The sequence below is a fragment of the Gambusia affinis genome, linkage group LG14, assembly GCF_019740435.1.
Source record: "Gambusia affinis linkage group LG14, SWU_Gaff_1.0, whole genome shotgun sequence".
NCBI lineage: Eukaryota > Metazoa > Chordata > Actinopteri > Cyprinodontiformes > Poeciliidae > Gambusia > Gambusia affinis.
In genome coordinates this window covers 776,285-796,284 of record NC_057881.1, presented here as the reverse complement: position 1 = coordinate 796,284, position 20,000 = coordinate 776,285, and the positions used below count along the sequence as shown (strand labels likewise).

General features: G+C 46.7%; 2 protein-coding genes across 2 annotated transcripts in view; one reads left to right on the top strand and one right to left on the bottom strand.

The window, feature by feature from the left end:
- Nucleotides 1-8,622, bottom strand: part of ago4 (argonaute RISC component 4) — a 22,734-nt gene extending 14,112 nt beyond the window's left edge. The window contains exon 1 of the mRNA XM_044139516.1: nt 8,398-8,622. Within this exon, the coding sequence (XP_043995451.1) occupies nt 8,398-8,416 (19 nt within the window). The 5' untranslated portion in view covers nt 8,417-8,622. The remainder of the gene's footprint in view (nt 1-8,397) is intronic.
- A 1,590-nt stretch (nt 8,623-10,212) lies between these two features.
- The window catches only part of LOC122844226 (claspin), an 11,350-nt gene continuing 1,562 nt past the window's right edge, over nt 10,213-20,000 (top strand). The window contains exons 1-23 of the mRNA XM_044139480.1: nt 10,213-10,449; nt 11,906-12,026; nt 12,195-12,508; nt 12,577-12,729; nt 12,809-12,856; nt 12,934-13,006; nt 13,080-13,182; nt 13,911-14,344; nt 14,434-14,622; nt 14,735-14,898; nt 14,968-15,140; nt 15,220-15,263; nt 15,711-15,877; nt 15,970-16,426; nt 16,594-16,627; nt 16,735-16,858; nt 16,930-17,006; nt 17,087-17,248; nt 17,327-17,448; nt 18,994-19,118; nt 19,182-19,302; nt 19,379-19,449; nt 19,533-19,688. Coding sequence (XP_043995415.1) covers nt 10,423-10,449; nt 11,906-12,026; nt 12,195-12,508; nt 12,577-12,729; nt 12,809-12,856; nt 12,934-13,006; nt 13,080-13,182; nt 13,911-14,344; nt 14,434-14,622; nt 14,735-14,898; nt 14,968-15,140; nt 15,220-15,263; nt 15,711-15,877; nt 15,970-16,426; nt 16,594-16,627; nt 16,735-16,858; nt 16,930-17,006; nt 17,087-17,248; nt 17,327-17,448; nt 18,994-19,118; nt 19,182-19,302; nt 19,379-19,449; nt 19,533-19,688 — 3,459 coding nt within the window. The 5' untranslated portion in view covers nt 10,213-10,422. The remainder of the gene's footprint in view (nt 10,450-11,905; nt 12,027-12,194; nt 12,509-12,576; nt 12,730-12,808; nt 12,857-12,933; nt 13,007-13,079; nt 13,183-13,910; nt 14,345-14,433; nt 14,623-14,734; nt 14,899-14,967; nt 15,141-15,219; nt 15,264-15,710; nt 15,878-15,969; nt 16,427-16,593; nt 16,628-16,734; nt 16,859-16,929; nt 17,007-17,086; nt 17,249-17,326; nt 17,449-18,993; nt 19,119-19,181; nt 19,303-19,378; nt 19,450-19,532; nt 19,689-20,000) is intronic.

Sequence of the window (20,000 nt, the reverse complement as noted above, 5' to 3'; positions counted from 1 at the left end):
CCAGCAGCAGGATCTGCTCCGTTGTACTTCCTCTTTAATGCCAGGCGTTTCTCCGGATAAAAACCAGCTTACTGATAAATAAACGCCACGTCACTAATAATCAATAATGACATAGACGACGCAGTAAAATAAGCAGAATGGAGAGACATTAAATCCCAACAATGATTAAGATGGAAATAAGACAAACATGTCGTGCTGGGAGGAAATTTATTTATTTTATTTTCATCATCATGAATCCAGTCCAGAAGAAGAACCAATCACAACCCCCAGAAGTAGCCATGCTTTTCCATAGCCTATTCTTATTCACATTTTGAAGTATTGCATTATAAAAAATATTTATGGAAATATCAAAATTCAAAATAACTTCCTCAATTTCACAAAACAGTTTCTATGTTTGCTGGAGGCGGTTTTTGGCTTTTCAGGACAGAGTTAATGCTAAAGGAGCGATGGAAACAGATTTACTGAATAAGTTCTGATGTAGTGAACGATCCCATCCTCTGCTGGGCCGGCGCCTGACCAGAGGAACCAAACCGTCTCTGCTCCAGGCTAGTTAGCAACCTCCACTTCCTGTTTATTACAACCATCCTCTGATGACGTCACGCTCTGCGCCGCCTGGTTGATTCTCTCCTCACCAGGAGATGGAAACACGATCAACACATTTTATTTTTTCTTCTTAGTGACATTTTAAAAGTTTAATCTAAATTCACAGGGAAACACTGGAGCCGCTCTCAGCAGCTGAGTCACTCTGAAGCTCAGAGGTCGGGTGGAAACTTTTAGGCTCAGATTGGAGCTAAAGTGGATATTTTATAATTATTTTAATGCAAACTGTAGAAAAATACACAGATTGGAAAAAGTTCTGGCTTTTCTGGCAACCCAAAGAACAGAACTGAAACAGAACTGAGCTTCAGAACCCCAGAAGAAGAAAGATGGTCAGCCCTGACCTCTGACCTCCAGAGGTCAAGGAGAGGGCGGAGAAACAACTACCTCTTATTATGCGCCGTCCCCCAGCTCCACCCAGACACAACCCCTTTGGCCCCCATGGGGAACAAAGCGGGCCCCATCAGATGGCCAGATGGCAGGATTACCGTTGGCACGGCTGCTCTGGAAAGAAAGTACACCCCTGGACTTTACACCCACATTCACATGGGGGGGCAGCATCCCATCATGGCTTCACTGAGCAACAATAATAAGACCTGGTGGATTTTAAACATTTTAGTGAACTTAGAGGCTGAAGAGCAGATCTGAAGGAGGATCCAGGCTCAAAACCAACGCCGCTCCGTTACATCAACTGGATCTCCTGATTAGCAAAACCGACCCAGAAGGGCTGCCGGCTACGGGGAGCGGAGCAATGGAGGCCGAGGGAACACGGGGGTCCTGAACCCAAACATGACGCTCCAGTTAGTCAGTGAAGCGCGAGAGCACAGACAATCAGGAGCCTCGCCGCCGCTCTGACAACACGCCGCCACTCCGCTCCCTCCCCCACGCCACCCCCCTCCTCTGGACCGAACCGTCTGCACTCCAACCTCAGAGATGACGCCAACCGATGGGTTCTGTCGTGACCCGAAACGTCTGATAATTCAGACCACTCCATCCAACTGGCTGGGTTACCGACGGCAACACCAGGCCGGAGGCTGCAGAAGGTGTGAACAAATCGGCGTTACAAAACACAGCCCGACACCTAGACGGTGTGTTCAGGGAACCATCAGATCAGCTGATCCAACTGGTCCGGACTCGAGATGGATCCACAAACACAGAAAAGTCTCTGGGACAAGAGGGACAGTCGATGGAGGACAGAAAGTCCAAACTTTGGAAGACGAGCCTTAAGAGAAGAGTGGGAGAAGCAACCAGGGCCTCATGTCGTCCTCAGGACAGGTGACCCAAACAAACGTGGCTAAGGACAACGACCCAAACCCTGAGCTGTGACCCACATGTCCAAACTGCCCAGTTAGTGTCCTAATTATCCTGTTGGTGAACTGAACCGCCCTGTTAGTGTGAAATCTACTTCCAACCACGTTCAGAAGTGAAGAAGCGTTTTGATGAGCAGAAATGTGCCGTTGCTTCTTCTGAAGTTCTCAGGAGCTAAAGTTACATCCTGGGAATCTGCATCTAGGCCCGTCGACATAAACAATAAATCAATTAATGCTGTAAATTAAAACTATCAACCTCATTTTAATTATCGTCTCTTCCAGCCTTTTTCTCTTTCTGTTGATGACACTGAATGAAAAAAGTATCAACTCCGCTGCTCTCCACTGACTCTCCCTTCCTCATTTCCTCAGTGTAATGTCCAGTTCACACTACACCATCTTAGAGCTGTCGGCCCATTGTCGGCCCATTTCCAAAACCTGAGAGATCACACATTAGCCGACAGAAATCCTAGGTAGAACGGTTCCATCGGGTTCCATCGGGCCGTGTGGTGTCCAACAATGGGCACAAAATAATGGCTACAAGTCCAGTGAACTCATTTTAAAACCAGGTATTAATCAATGCTTTACTACAATCTCCCTGCAGTGCATGTGTCTCTAGTGTCAGCGTAACGTCCTGACTGAATGAAAATCATTAGAACCTTTTTATGTCACGTTAACGAAGAACAGCTGAAAAGTTACCGGGTTCATCAACTGGTACCAATTTGGCTCCAACTCCTCCCCTCATCATTTCTATATTCTTTACACCAAATGTTTTATAAACATTAATGTTGTTTCCACATATCATCTCCAATGTCCGCTGGACTTCGGGTTGCTCCGTGTCAGCTGTTTGGGATTCCCCTCTGTAATTTCCCCTCAGAAAGCAGGAGGAGAATCCGGCTTTCTGATTGGCTACCTGTCACATTCAACAGGCTGCGTTAAGCTCCCAGTGGGGAAAACCCCTGATTTAGATCGGAGCGCCACAACGATCTACCGTAACACACCACACACTACAGGATGATCGGTTATGAAACCACAAGAGACAATCTGAGAACATCAACGTTCTCAGATTGTCTTAAGAAAATGTAGTGAACTAACGTGTAGTGTGAACTATTGCATCAGGTAGTCGATGTTCCATCTTCTCTATTTAAATCTAATGATTACTGAAGGACAATATGGTTTACAGACTTCATAATCTGAACTCTTTTGGTTGAATCCAGTATTTATTTACACTTTGGTGTTTTTATTCATTTTTGTTAATGGAGACTGAGAATCCATTTTATTTTTGGATGTTTATTTTATCAGTTCCAGTGTTAAATGTTCTTTTGAAAATAAAGTGTATCTATCTTTGGTTGGAAATCACATGAATTATTATGTCATTTCCATTAAATGAGTGTAAAAAGGTCTTCAAACAATATTATTGTCTATCGCAATAATTTTTGAGACAATTAATTGTTCAGCAAAATTACCGTAGTTATCGTAACAGGCCTATCTGCATCACCAGAAAATTACAACGTACATTCAGATAATTATCCTGAAAATCAGAAAGCTTCCTTTTTTACTCCATGAATTATTGAAACTGAAATCTGGTCGATGGGCGAAAAGAAACCCAGAAAAATCCTTTTGTAGTCATTTTCCCATGACTCATCCAGCTCCACTTATCTGACGGCTCATCTTCACAACAGGCAAGTTTCAGCCGGACCCACAGAACCAGGAACCAGCTGAACCTCGGACTGGGTTTAGCTGACAGCCTGTTAATTCATCAATAAATCACATCTGGTGATTAACCGAATCCTGGCTCCCACCCACAGTCTCGGCTCCAACAACCCACTAAGCTCACCGAGCCGAGCGCCACAGGAAGTACAGCCACCATTTCCGGACGCAGCCGACCAAGGGGCTGACCGCTTAACGCCCGGCGTGCCCATAGCAACCAGAGAGGCCGCCGGGCTCAGATTCTCGGCCCGGTGCCGAGTCAGGCTGAACATCGGCAGAAACCTGGACTGATCCTGCAGATCTTCACCTCTACTCCTCGTTTCTTCTGTTGGTGAAACTAATCAAAGCCCTGAACAATCTGCCTTCCCACCCTGCAGGGTTTCACCTCCTGTCCTCTTTCATTGTGATGTAACTTCCTCCCTGCAGGCTGAAGGTCAGTTGGACTTCAACTATTTCATTAAGATTCTGCAGGATTTCATGGCTGCAGCTATTGATAGTTCCAGGAATCAATAACTCTGAAAATTAACTGAATTAAAACAAAACTGGAACATTCTGCAGATTTTTCACTTTACAACCTTATCTTATTTTATTAAATATTATAAAATACATAAAAATGCAAACAAATCTATAGATTTTTTAAATAAGTTGTTGCATTTTGATACCAAGAAGGAAACAACATTCCTCACTGCTGCCTTTCTGGATGAATCAACGTGTGAAAAGCTCAGGCCTCAACGCAGACTACAGCTGATCTGGGATTCACTTATTGATCAACAGATTAATAATTGATTAGGGGAAAAAAGGTGATTGGAGAAAAGGAGATTTATCTGCAGAATGTGAACCAGGTGAAGCTAAAACTACTTCTAGAGATTTACAGACAGAGAAGGTTTTTATCTTAAATGCTAAACCTTTATATATTTTTGCAGTTTTGGGTTAATTTCTGTTCTGGATGTTCTTATAGCTCATTCTTATAGTTTGTATAATCCAGTTAACAATTTATAGATTCCTAAATTAGTTGACGATCATTTCAGAAATTGATTCATCACCATTAATCTGACTGTTTCAGCCCAAATGGATTTTAATTGAGGCAGGAGGTTTGCACATAGTAAATTTAGTAATTAATAGATTATTGATATTTATCACGTAAACTCAGATTAAAGTTCTGCTTCCTGATGCTTCCGGTGGCTGGAGATGCTGGAGTTCCTGCTTCTGATTTTATTTCAGACATTAAACAGACTCAGACAACAACACTGAGAAGTGGCTGGTTATTAAACGATAAAAACACTCACAGCTCATCTAAAAACAAACAAACTGATTTTTACACTAATGATGGAAGATTCATTTATCCTGAAAACAAAACCAAACATACTTTAATTTAACTTTCCTGCAGGAACTAGATGAACAGCTCAGAAAAAAACTTTTTAAGACCATCGCCTCCACCAGACCATCGTCTCCACCAGACCACCGTCTCCACCAGACCACCGTCTCCACCAGACCACCGTCTCCACCAGACCACCGCCTCCACCAGACCATCGCCTCCACCAGACCACCGTCTCCACCAGACCATCGCCTCCACCAGACCACCGTCTCCACCAGACCATCGCCTCCACCAGACCATCGTCTCCACCAGACCACCGCCTCCACCAGACCATCGTCTCCAGCAGACCATCGTCTCCACCAGACCATCGTCTCCACCAGACCATCGCCTCCACCAGACCACCGCCTCCACCAGACCATCGTCTCCACCAGACCATCGCCTCCACCAGACCATCGCCTCCACCAGACCATCGCCTCCACCAGACCATCGCCTCCACCAGACCACCGCCTCCACCAGACCACCGTCTCCAGCAGACCATCGTCTCCAGCAGACCATCGTCTCCAGCAGACCATCGTCTCCAGCAGACCATCGTCTCCACCAGACCATCGTCTCCACCAGACCATCGCCTCCACCAGACCACCGCCTCCACCAGACCATCGTCTCCAGCAGACCATCGTCTCCACCAGACCATCGTCTCCAGCAGACCATCGTCTCCACCAGACCATCGTCTCCACCAGACCATCGCCTCCACCAGACCACCGTCTCCAGCAGACCATCGTCTCCAGCAGACCATCGTCTCCAGCAGACCATCGTCTCCAGCAGACCATCGTCTCCACCAGACCATCGTCTCCACCAGACCATCGCCTCCACCAGACCACCGCCTCCACCAGACCATCGCCTCCACCAGACCATCGCCTCCACCAGACCATCGCCTCCACCAGACCACCGCCTCCACCAGACCACCGTCTCCAGCAGACCATCGTCTCCAGCAGACCATCGTCTCCACCAGACCACCGTCTCCAGCAGACCACCGTCTCTCACCGATTCACAGTAGAAACAGTCAAACACAGGAGCAGCCGGAAAGCAGCAACACTTTTTCACAAGTCACATTTACAACATTAATTTAGACACAAATGTGTATTATTTAGATCATGGTGTTCAACATATGGCCCAGGGTCATTTGTGGCCCTTAAATCTCTTTGATCAGTCCCTCAACCACAAGTCAAGAACGGTAAAAATTTGACCAATAAAAACAAAAATAGATGATCACAAAAAGTTGGAAAATGTCAGCTTTTTTGTGTTTTGCATCTTTAAGGATTTTAGATTTCATGAAAATGTTGTTCATTACTGGTAAAAAAAAAAAAAAAAAAAAAGTTAAACTAATTTTTCATCTCTAATTTAATGTATTTTGTGGCCTGTTAGTTTAAATTAGTCAGTTTTGGACCAAGGGCATAAAAGTTTGGACATCACTGATTTAAATATTTATACAATTCTGATTATATCAACTGCCACCAAAACAATCCAGCTCACCTATAAAATAAATTTTTAAATAATAAGCTCTACTCTACAGCCTTCCCTCTTTAGTTATGTCTTCAGTACTCATTTCTAGTACTTCAGCATAATATACTGCAGATATACCATCATCAGCATGAGAAATATTCAGAGCAATAACTGTTGGCTAATATATTCCAGGTGTTATGAACCTGCACTTTTCATGCTGAAGTAATATTTAGTCAGTTGGACCGACAGGCTGCAGGAGATGACATTACCCAAAAGGTTAAAGGTCACAGAGGGATGGAAGCACAGGTGAGAAAGAAAATTATATCATAACAATATTTAGCATTATTATCACCAGAAAAGAGGCTCCGACAACCTTCTGCTCTTAATATAATATAATATAATATTTTAAATTAAATAATCATCATTCTGGTTTTCCATTAACATAGAAACAAATTTCCTCATTTCACTTGTTGCTGCTCTTTCTGACTGTGAGTCATCCCAGCTCGGCCTCCTCTGTTCTGCAGAAAAAGACCCAGAATTAGCTGAAACAACACCCCCAAACTTCCTCTTTTCAAACAACTGTTGAGTCCGCAGGTGGAAATCGGGTTTAACCCCAGACCGTCACACCTGAGAAACATTTACCTGTTCAGTCAACACCTCACCTAACACTGGACAGCTGTCTCTGCGTTTCTAATCTGGTTTTTCACAAAAACATACATACAGCTTTAGGTAAACCTCTCTAATTAAAATTACTTTTAAAAACTAAAACAAAAATAATGTTACAAATTAAAACCATTATCTGATATTTTTCCTGGTTTGACATCAGTGGGAAAAAAATTATTTGGTGCTTTAAATTAGTTCATCAAGCAGATATTGAGTCATTTAACTTGTAGGGAAAGAAAACTGTCAGTCTGAGAAACTTAATCAGTCTGTACCATAATAGGATATAAATATTCTATTCTCTTCTGAATAATCAGATGTAGCAGCAAGGTAAACAAAAATTAAAGTGAAATAATTTTAATTCCACTTATTGAGATATTAAGATTTATTAATCACCTATGTTTATTTAATGGGAATCTGATTTTTTGGCAGTTCTGGTCTTCCATACAACACACCTGTGGATGGTTGCGCAGTCCTGCTGCCAACCAGCAGCACATAAAGCCACTAAAAACACCAGATTCTTCATTAATCTCCCAGGCTGATAAATGTGATCACATTTGGTCGGTCATGAAATGGATTTCTACGCACAATCACCGCATCTGGGCGCAGTAAGTGCGTGTCCGGGCCGTGTTTTCGGCAGGCTGTGTCTTTGTTATCATATAAGAGGAGATGAATATGATGGAGCTGGCCGCAGATGGGATCAATAAAAGCGCCATCCGTCCACCACCACCACTGAGCGCGTGGCTGCGGCTCAAGGAGAAGCGCGTGAACCGATGACAGCCCCGCAGAAAAACCGAAAACAACGAGCCCGAAGAACCCCGCACGCTGGGTCGCTCAACCACCGAAACGCGCTGTGTTTTTAAAGCAGCTTTCATTTTGTTTTTCCGCCCATCGCTGAGAGCTTGGCTCCAGGCAGGCAGCCGCTGACGGCGGTGAGGAGATTTCAGGGTTTTCAGGCGGATTTCGACGACATTTTGAGAGGAAAAGAATGAGCGTGAAGCTGCGAAGCAGAATAAACAGCAGCGTAAACACAGCGTGAAGGAGGAAGGAAGGAAGGAAGGAAGGTCCCAGTTAAATCCCCTCCGACACACAATACCAGCAGAGACTCACTCTAAACACACTCAGACCCCCCACACAGGCAAAAATACACCCCCCACCTCCCACTAACACTCTCGGGGACCACGGTTCGGGCCTCGGTGGGATCTCCGTGGAGGCCTCACGACAGCCTCGGCCCCCAGTGAAGCGCGCCGCCTCCACACACGCCTCCCGCCCTCCGCCCGCTGCTCCGCGGTGTGGGACGGGTCTTACCTGGTCCGAGCGCTTCCATGGCCGAGGCCTCTCTCTCCGTCTCTGTCCCGGCCTGGCGGCTCCGTACCGAGGCTGAAATTGGGGGCGGTATGTCGAAGCTGTTGGTGTCTGATTAAAGGAAACTGGAGATGGACGCTCCGCTGGCTGCTGCCGTCGGACTCACCGTTGGTACTGCTGGGGATTTCGAGCTGCGCATGTGCCCCTTAGCAGTCCTACAGTCTATTGTGCGCATGCGCAAAGAGGGTGTAGCGCACTTTTAAAAACAACTTGATGTTTTTAAAAACGAAATTAGTGAAAAGAATAAGTTTTTTCTTCTGTGTTTGTTTTTTTAATTTTATTTTTTATTGTATTTACTTTTTGGTTTAGTTTTGTTTAGTTTATAAATCGGTTTAGCGTCCACATTCTATTCCAGTAGGTGGCTGTAATGTATCAAAACGTGGCTTCCCAAATGCCATTAAAAAATGAAGAAATAAACCATACATCAAAATGCAGACACTCAATATTTAATAATTAATTTGACATTAAATATAAAAACACCTAGAGGTATTTAACAAAATAACTTTACATGTTATCAATAGAAAAACTAATAGGTCATAGAAACCTTTACGTTTTTGCTTAAGAGTCTAAGATGTCAAATACTCAAGTTTTACATAAAAGAATAAAAAATTTAAACTAAGATTAAAATTTTAAATTAAAGCCAAATATAATCGTCAATTTCCGTTAGTAACTTATCAATTTATCAGTCTGATTCTTGTATCACAACATAAATATCAAAACATGATCCAGTTCATGAAATATGAACTTTAGTTTAAAACAAAAAAATTAACATATATTCTGTAAAACATAAACAAAACAATAAGATAGATTATAATGTGTGTGTAAGCCACAAAAATGAATGTTCAGAAACCATTTATTTGAGTTCAAAAGCCTTAGAGGCTACGGTGAACAATAAGTCGATGTTATGTGGCTTCGGCTAATGCACATTTATTCTGAAAATGGTCTGCAGCAAAGACTAGTCAAAAACTGAATGAAAATATCTGGAGAAAAGAAATTATGGATAAAAATAAAAATTTATAAAATAAAACAAATAAAAAATATTGCAAAATATAAGTGTGCTGCATAAATGCATAGCTTTCACATAAAGATGCAAAACAGCAACCAACGCAACAAATATTAAAATATTTAAATCAATTAAGAAGAGAAAATATATAAAATGATGTGCAATTTATAAATAACAAATAAAGCATCAAACTATAATTTAACCATTAGATTATACTGTTAAAGTCACATCACCAGTGCCACCGTCATCCCAATAAGTTAATCTATGACATTGATGTTTGCTCCAATTATCACTTAGTTTATCCTCTCACATGTCTTCAGCTGCAAGCGGCTCTTTTCAACTCAGTTTTTATAATGACTCAAGGATTCTCATCTTAAAAAATAATGCTGGTCAGCTGGTTATTAAAATGACAGCTTTAAACCTGTCATAGTAACATAGTACAACATTCAACTGTTGTACCAAAACAGTTACTACTAAATTATGCGAAGCTATAACACATAAATGCGATTGCAACACTAATCAAATTAAATTAGCGTGACTAGACATAAAAAATAAATTATGGCAAAATGTTTTAAAAACATTATTAAATTAAGGAAATAATATTTCTTTCTTACTGTTTTCGCGCTGCTTTTATTCCCTCCCTAAGTTGTGTCGTCACAGTGGGCGGATCCAAGAGTCCAGAACGGACCAATGGCTGGAGGAGAAGCGGTTGATTGGCAGCTCTCTGATAGAAGCGGAGCTCCAGCTGTCTCGACGCGCCAAAGCTTAAACTGCGCTACGTGAGAGCGGGTCAGGCGGGAGGAAGAGGGGCTGTGTGCGGGGAACCGGGTAATCTGGACCTGAATGTGGACCTAAAGATCAGAACAAGTTCTTTACTCGGTGGTGTCACAGAAGCGGTACTTTCAGCGTCGGGTCGACTGAGCGGGATAGTTGGGTTTTAATCCGGAGGAGCCGTCCGAACTGAGATGAGCCTGGTTGTGTCCCAGCAGCAGGTAAAGCACCGAGTTTATAAGTGGGGCTACTGGGTTTCTGTGGTTCTAACTCCTGGTTCCGGTTCTATTTGTGTATTTTTAGGTTCTGAACTGTGATGTTAAAATGAGCAGAGAGCTAGCCGCTTAGCTTGTGAGCTAGGTTAGCCTGTAGTATAGGACTGGCTGGACTGAGGCCTGGTTTTTTTTCATCAAGATTCTGATTAAAATGGACTTTAATTTGTTTATCCGCTGCTAACAACTCATGGTTCAGCAACCTGGGTTCGGAGAGCAGGAGATGGACCTCAGTGTGTTCAGTTTGAGGCGGTTTCCAGGAGTAAAGTTTAGGAGGAATGAAGCCATGATGCTTCATTGTTTGCTTCCAGGCGCCACAGCTGCAGGTCGGCCTGGGTTTAAACAGAAACCCGCCTTACAGAACCGAACCCGGGCTACCCAGCTGGTACCCTGGGTTTCCACTCGGCCGGTCTGAACTGTAAAATGGCCTCCCTCTGGTTCTGGATGAATGCAGGTTTCAGTGAAGCTTTATCCTCCGTGGGGTCATTCAGGTCACATCCAGGATCCTGTAATCAGCGTCCAGGCTGAAGGGAAACTGAACAGACAAACTCACTGGGAACACTTCATAATCACCATAAACCATAAATAAAACCAGAAGATTCACTGCTGTTCTACATAAAACAGGGCGTTCACTTAAAGTGAACCAAACATGTTTTGACCAAAATGCAAACTTAAAGATTTCATACATTTAATTAATATGAATATATTTTTTATAAAATTAAAAATGTGATCTCAATGATGCATGTTTACTGCAGAGCATGGGTGTTCAAGCTTTGTCACATGGCCCAAAATTGTAACTTGAAAGTTCCTTTTGGCCAAAAAAACATTTTTTAACCTACTCAGCAATAAACTAAGCGTGAACTGTTTTAATTAAGCAATCAGTTTCTTTTGTCGGAACAGGAGCAAAGAACCAAAACTTGAAATGTTTTTTCTTTATTAAATGAAATGTACCGTTTGTTTATTTTCGGAATCAGTTGAAGAAAACTGATCAAATTTTGAATCAATTCACAGCAATAAAATCAAGATCTTCATCAAAAACACGTCCTGCATTCAGCCAACTTCAGTTAAAATCAGAATCTGGAGCACAAAGGTGTAATTTAGACCGTAAACGCCCAAAGGGATTAATAAAGTTTCTATCTGTAAGTTGATGAGTAGATGTGATCCTGGTTACCGTGACGACACTTTATGTTGCATCCAACATTTTTGTAATTAAATTTAGATTTTAGTCATAGTTTTGTTCTATTTTATTAGTGAATTGTGTTTGGGGGGGCCACACTAAATCAGTCCAGGGGCCGTTAATGGCCCCTGCGCCCCACTTTGAACACCCTTGCTGTAAACGTGCCTTTGGCCTGTGGAAGGTTTTCTGTTCTGCTTCTCCTCTCTAGTGAAGCCGTCTCGTTTTCAGGCTGAAGCGCCGCCAGCTGAGGCCCAGACGACGCCGGACAGCGACTCTGACAGTGGGATGGGCTCGCCGGCCGAGGAGGCGGTTACCATGACGACGGCTGACACAAGAGACGCTGTTCCAGGTACATAAACTGAAACTAAAGGAGTTCTGGTAGAACAGGTTTAAAGATGAAGGGTTTTTTTTATCTTAAAAGTTTATATTTTTGTGTAGTTTTGGCTTCATTACTGCTCTGTATTCCTTCAGTAATCAGGAAAGGTTCTGGTTCTGAACGACCCGGTTTGTTTTTCAGATTCAGACGATGAAGACGTCGCAGCTCGCAGAAAGCCTCGGCGAAACGCCATCGTAGACAGCGAGGAAGAGGAAGAGAAGTGCATGGATGTGGTTGGGGGTCAGAGGTCGCCTGCCTCCAGCAGCGAGGAGGCGGAGCCTGAGGAGTGGGGGCGGAGCAGCAGGACGAGCAGCCAGGCTCCTGATGACAGTGAGGGGGATGTGAAGAAGAGGGAGAAGAGTCAGAGAAATCACGAGAAGAAGAATAAACGTTGCAAAGCGATGGAGAAACTGAAGAAGAAGAAGAAAGCGGAGCGGTTCTGTGAGGAAGAGGAGGTGAGTCTTCATCCTGAACAGGTTCTAGCGTTCAGATGGAGAGAGTCATTTTAATCTGGTCTCTTCAGGACGGAGCACTTCCTGTGGTTCTGAACGACAGCGGCTGTCCTCTGGGAGACCCGGACCTGTTCGACACCGGCCTGGCTGAGGAAGAGGAGGAAGAGGAAGAGTCTCTGGATGCCATCAGAGCTGCAGTCAGGATGAAGATGAGACACCAGGAGGTAAAAGCAGGAGCTCTGCTCCTCCCACTGCTGCAGGTTGTTTCTGGTTCCTCTGACTGAGGCTTCGCTCTGACTGCAGGAGGAAGAGGAGGAGGATGAAGAGGCTCCAGAGAAACCCCGCCGCGTGGTCCGTGACGCTAAAACGCAGCAAGACTTCAGGAGGTTGAGCCGAGTCCTGAAACTTTGTTCTCGTTCTGTGTGCAGGAGAGGAGAGCGGCTCGCGCCAGCAGGGAGGCCATGAAGCAGCTGCACAGCGAGTCGCAGCGTCTGGTCCGAGGTTCGCCGCCGCCGCCATCACCGATGAGTGGTGGCGCCGTCCTGAAGGCTCAACCTGTTCTCCGTCTCCACAGAGTCCAGCCTCGGCCTGCCGTACCACATCCCTGAACCCAAAACCATCCAGCAGTTCTACAGGAGGAGGGCCCGACCCCAGGGGCCCGCCATGGCCCTGCTGAAGTAAACAGAGAGAGAGAGAGACACACAGAGAGAGAGAGAGACACACACACACAGAGAGAGAGAGACACACACACAGAGAGAGAGAGAGAGACACACACACAGAGAGAGAGACACAGAGAGAGAGAGAGAGAGAAACACACACACAGAGAGAGAGAGAGAGACACACACACAGAGAGAGACACAGAGAGAGAGAGAGAGAGACACACACAGAGAGAGAGAGAGACACACAGAGAGAGAGAGAGAAACACACAGAGAGAGAGAGACACACACACAGAGAGAGAGAGACACACACAGAGAGAGAGAGAGACACACACACAGAGAGAGAGAGAGACACACACAGAGAGAGAGAGAGAGACACACACAGAGAGAGAGAGAGACACACACAGAGAGAGAGAGACACACACACTTTGCATTGACTGCCACTGGTTAGTTCCAGTAATTACTCCTATCCCAGATATTTTCCATCACCATTGGATAGTAACTAGTTACATTTACTGGAGTAACTTTTAGGAGTATTTTTACTATGCTGGTCATTTTATTTGTACTTTAGTCATTACTAGTCTATTCCTGAGCTGAACTAAATTCACACCTTACCTCTAAATCTGACCTCTGACCTCTGACCAGAGTTGGTAAAGTACCAAAGAAATTACTCAGTGTTTGATACTGAGGTACTGATTACCTGATCAACTCATCAATCATTTAATATTGAAGTTAATTTTCTCTCTCAGATCTTCCAGATATTCGGAGCTGATGCTGGAGGCTCCGCCCACCCAGCAGGATGCTCCGCCCTCCCTGGATCTTTCGTCCAATCAGATCCGGTCCTTACCTGCACCTGTGGCCGCCTCCTCCCCACAGCAGCAGAACCTCCCTGCAGAGGAACCGGAACCGGAGTCCGGTCCGATGCTGCTGCTCTCAGAAACTCTGCAGGAGTCTCTCGGTGCCGATTCTGCAGAACCGCTTCCTGACGGTGGACCGGAGCAGAACCAAGCAACCTCAGAACCTCAGTCCGACCCGGTTCCGCCGTCTGCACCGGAACCAGCCAGACCAAAGAAGGACCGACTGTCTCGCCTGAAGGAGCTTGGATTGGACCCGCCGCCGCCGGCCAAGCTGAGTCCTGATGACGGCGTGTTTGTTCAGCTCGATCCACCTCACTGCAACCCAGGTGAGAAACGGGATCGGCCGGGTCCGGACCGGCCCGGATCACCGTCAGAGTCCGGAATCACAGTCTAACCCAGATCTGCTGGTCAACAGGAGTGGCGGCCCTGAAGGAGCGCTACCTGCGACACGTCCAGGCGCCGGTCCGTCCGCCGGTGGAGCGCACCGTTCAGCTCACCGTCATCCGTAAAGACGGCGCCCCCTCTGGCCAGGAGGAGCTGCGCTCAGAGACCGTTACCGTCACAGTGAAGGAGGGAGCCGAAGAGCCGGCCGCCACCAAGCCGGGTGGGTGACGTCATGGTCCGACATGCTGGCGCGTTCCTGAGACGGCGCCATGTTCCTCGGTCCTGATGGCGTTTCTAATTTTCAATTCTCTGTTTTCTTTTTGTCTCTGCAGGAGAGAAACTTCTGACCCTGAAGCAGCGGCTGCAGCTCGCCATGGCCCAGCGCCGGAAGGAGGAGCGAGCGCGAAAAGCCGAGCTGCATCGCCTCGACAACGAAGACTGTGGGGACGAGGAAGAGGAGGAAGAGGAAGAAATGACGGATGAGTCTGAGGAAGAGGTGAAAACCCGACAGGCTGCTGCTGTAGTCGCTATAACTCAGGCTCTTCAACTGGTGTGTAACTGGCAGAATGTGGACGACCTACTGGGTGGTGATGGTGGCGAGGAAGAGGAGAGCAAGGAGGAAGAGGAGAACGCGGCTCGGAGCGTCCGCAGCCTTTCTCCCGCCGCTCAGACTCCGGATCGTTTCCACATGGACGGGACGCTGATGCTGTTCCCGGGCAGCTCCTGCTCCCGGACCGGGTGAGTTTGATCCGGTACCGATCCGGCCGCGGCGCCGATCCGGTCGGGACTCCTTCCTGACGGCTGTCCTGTCTTCCAGGGACGGGGTGAGGAAGTCTGGACCAGATGTGTCCGGCAAGACCGGTGAGTCCAACATGGCGCAAGCATTGAACACGAAAGCCTTAAAATGTCTTGAATTCATTTAAAAACATCCAAGTCGGTTTTCAATTAATCGCACATCTTTGTCCTAGAAGGAATATTTCTATTTTTCCTCGGGGACTTTCACTCAGGCAAAGTTTCAGTCGCCAGCATCTTAATTACATTTTGTGACTCAAGGCGGTTGACGCTATGCTAACTAGCTGCTAAGTTGGCTCGTTAGTTTTTCCTGACTGTCACTGCAAAGTGTAAATTTACCCAGGACAAATTTACATGGGTCCTTCTGTGGCCAACCCGATGCCAGGTGCATTCTGGGGAAAAATGTCTTGGCACAGAGAACGGCTGGCGATGCTGCAGCTGGTTCTGAACTTGAAGCAACATTTGAAACCCTCCGTGTCTCCGTGTCCTCATGTCTCCATGTTTCCGTGTCTCCAGAGGAGGACTGCAGCCACACCAGCAGCCTGGAGCTGCCCGGCTCCATGCTGACCTCCTACCAGCCGGTCAACCAGCAGCGCTCCGCCGCCCGCGGGCCCCACGCCGCCGCCCTGCGCTCCCCGTCGCCCTGCTTCTTCCGGCCCAGCATCCTCGGCTCCGCCTCCAAGGTGGCCTGACCTCTGACCCCGGGTTCGCTGGGTTTGTACTGCTGCTGTGGATGTGTGTTCTGACCCGGTTCTGACCGTTCTCCCCCACCCAGAGCTCCGGCCGGCTGTCGGAGCCGTCCCTCTGCCTCCCGGTGGAGGACTCCCAGGACCTGTACGCGCCGTCGTCCCCCGGCGCCGCGGCGAGCGGCCCGGTTCTGGGCGGGGACTCCCAGGCCCGGTTCTGCCTGGAGGACGAGGTCCAGTCCCAGCTGCTGGACGCCGACGGATTCCTGAACGTGGGGTCGCGACCCGGGGCGACCCACAAGAGGCAGCTGCTGCTGGACAGCCTGGACGAGAACGCCATGGACGCCCAGATGGGGGCGCTGCTGGAGCTCTGCTCCGGCCGCTTCGGGTCGGCGCCGACCGGCCCGGCGCAGGACGAGCTGCTGGGGTTCTGCTCCGGAGCGTTTCCGCAGACCGCTGCTGAGGAAGAGGAGGAGAGGAAGGAGGAAGAGGAGGACAACATGCAGGAGCTGATGGGGCTCTGCTCCGGGAGGTTCCCCAGTCCAGGTGGGTTCTGGTTCTGGAGCAGGAACTGGATCAGGCATCAGAAGTTTTTATCGTGTTGATGAAATAAATATTTAACTGTTGGAACATTTAACTATAAAATCTTTAAGATTTTTCTTTAATTTTTAAAAACATTTTCATCTGATGGTTTCTGTTGATTCTGGTTTCAGATTCTGCTGACTCGGCTTCACCGGCGGCAGAACGGTACCAAAGACCGATCCGACTTCCTTCTAGAGAAAAAGAGACAGGAAACGGTTAAACAGAAGTTTATCTGAGGGTTAAACTTCTGCTTTTCGTTTCCTCCCACAAAGAGAGACGAAGGCTGAAGAGGAGGAGGAGGAAGAGGTGGAGAAGGAGGAGGAAGAGGAGGAGGAGGAAGAGGAGGAAGAGGAGGACTGCGAGTTTCATCTTCTGTCGGATGTAGAAAGTGAAAAGGTGAGGAAGTTTCCTGAGTCTGGACGTTTAATGGTTCCTGGAAAAGCTGAATCACATGATTGGATTCACAGGAGGAAGAGGAAGATGATGAGGAAGAGGAGGAGCTGCAGGGCGTCTTCGCTCCTCGTCGATCAGAGAAGAAGAAAATGTAAATCATTTAAGCTAAGCTAACCTCAGTGTGAGGGTTCTGCTGTAAAAACCCGGTTCTGGTTCCGGTTCTGGTCGCAGGGCGCTGATGGACTACGTGGAGTCGGAGGCGGAGCTCTCAGGAAGTGACATCGGCAGCGACGATGAGGAGGGCGACCGAGACAGCGAGTACGAGGAAGAGGAGCTGCTGGAGGAGCTCCCGTCAGACGAAGAGCTTCAGAACCAAGTCAACAAGATCCACATGTGAGTCCGGGCCGCCGACCCGGCTCCGCAGGCCGACCCGGTTCTGAAACGGTCCGGCTGACGGCTTCCTCTCCACAGGAAGCAGATCCTGGACGACGACAAGCGGCGGCTGAGGCTGTACCAGGACCGCTACCTGGCCGACGGCGACCTGCACTCGGACGGACCGGGCCGAGCGCGCCGCTTCCGCTGGAAGAACATCGGTGAGCCGACCGGGTCAGAACCGGGTCCAAACTGGAGACACGGGGTCAGAAATGATCCCAACTGAAAATCTGTTGAAGGGTAATCGGCGCCTCTGTAGAGAGAAAAGAGTAACGATTTATTTTCTACAAGAGTCAAAAATGTTCTAAAAATGTTTAGTTTTCAGAGAAATCTCAGAAAAATATCCGAGCTTTTCTAAACATTTCTGAGGTTCAATTTTTTAACTTTTCATGCTAAGAAATTTTTGACTTTTGGAGCTCAAATTGCTAAAGATTGACTCAGTAAAGCAGAGCGGCTTCCAACCTTCATTTCTTTTTTATTTACCCACTTGGCCTTGGAACGCCACATTTGAAAAGCATTAAAAGACGCAAATAGTTTAGAATTGTTTCTGATAACTTTGTAAACTCATTTTAAAATTTTATTGCCTAAAATGCAGTTTTGACGTTCACACTTGATTCATTCGAAGGATGCATCTGCAGCTAAAAAAGCAGGAAGTGGACTACAGCGCAGGGCATTCTAGGTAAATCCAACCAAAGCTAACATGTTAGCCTAGCGCTAGCATCAGAAATGTCTCCTGGTCTTCAGCCAAAGACTAAAGAGAAATCCTCCAACACTAAAATCTGACGCCTCCATCTTGTTTCCATCTGGTGAAGAAGGAAGTTGCTCTCAGTGTCTTCAGAGGTTTTTGTGTGGTTTCCTTCAGTGGTTGTTGGTGCAGCGCCCCCACAGGCCAGGAGGGGAACAGGTTGGTTGTGTGATTAATTGAGAACCACAACAAACCGAAATCTAAAGAAACAGTTTAAAATTTAAATGTAATTTACGCCTCAGAAGAGCTGAAATCGTTTCAATATTAGAGACAATAAAAGCTCATTCTGTGAAAGCGACATAGAAACGATAGATCACGTCTTCTATGAACGCAATGAAAACAAAAAAATGTTGCAACTGCTTAGAAAATGGATGAAACGGAAAATTGCTCTGAATCTGTTTCTAGAGATAAGACAACTTTTGGAGACTTATTGGAAAAACGAAACCGTAGAACTCTGTTGTAACTTGATGTTTTTCTGGTAACATTCTTTATTATTATTTTTATCTGAATTCCAGTTTTATTTGAAATCTTTCAAATGTATTGAATCATATGAATACCTGACTAAAATATTAACAGAATTGGCCATCATTACCCTAAAATCTGAATCCCCTTGTTGCTATTTTAGTTATTGATTTATTTATTTCTTATCAGTTTTACTTTGTATTCCCTCTACAGACTGAAACTGTTGTTTGTGCTTACCTCGTTTAATTAGTTTATTTTTAAAAAAGGGAACCACAGCAGATGGATCTGATGATGAAGTTTTGGTTCTGAATCAAACCGGGTCTACTGGACCATCTGGACAGAACCGTTAAAAACACAGAAGATCCGACCGTAAAAATGTTGTTGGCCATTTTTTAACGACCTCAGCAGATGGACTGGTTCTGTTTGAAGCAGCCGGTTTTAAACCTGCTGGGTCAGCAGAACCTCTGAACCGGGCCTCGGTGTGTGTCCTCTGGTCCAGATGCCGGGTTCGACGGGTCAGCCGCGGACGGAGAGGAAGACGGGGAGGAAGAGGACGACGTGGACCCGGCTGAGATCCAGAGGAGGAAGGACCGGCTGGAGAGGGAGCAGTGGCTCCGAGAGCAGGTAGGTCCCACCTTCATCACGGTTCTGCTGCGGACGGAACCGGGTCTGACCCGTGTGTCTCAGATGGAGCAGAAAACTCGGAAAGGAGAGGATCCGGACGGAGAGGACGAGCAGATCGGAGACGAGGACAGTCGGTTCATGAAGCTGGCCAAGAAGCTGACGGCCAGAACGCTGCAGAGGAAAGGTGGGTCCGGTCCGGCCCGGTCCCAGGTTCTGCTGGTTTATCGGATCAGAACCTAACTCTGACCTGTTGCTAACAGAACCGCCTCAGTCGGACCAGAGGACTGCAGCAGCTCTGAACCCGTTCCAGAAACCCTCCCAGCCCGTCCAGGTGGGTCTCGTCCTCCAGAACCGTCCGGGTGGGTCGGTTCCGACGGGTCGGCAGCTGCTCTGAGTGACCCGGCTCTCTTCCAGGTGAGGAGGGGCTCCCTGCTGAGCCAGCCGGCCGCCGTGCTGCAGAAGCTGGCCAGCCTGTCGGAGGGGAACCCGCTGGCCCCCAGGAGCTCCAGAGGATTCCTGTTCCAGACGCTGCCGCCTGACCCGGCGCCAACGGAGCGCGCTCAGAACCAGGTGAGGCTGGGTGGGCAGGTAGGGCGCCACCTGCACCCTGCTGAGCTTTAGTAAAATAAAACTTCATGTTAACCTTTTATAAGCCTGTCACTGTAAGAAATTAATGAAAAATATAAATAAGCTCAATTTCCATTCAGGCAAATTTGTTTGCAGAAACTTAGAATCCAGATTGTTTGTCTTCAGTTTTTATTTCCATTTTGTTTGGTTTTATTTTGAATATTTGATATCTTCCCGTTCTAGTGTGAAACGTTCTGTACAAAATCAGTTTATTGATCTGAGAGGGCAAACGTTATACATTATCAAAACATGATT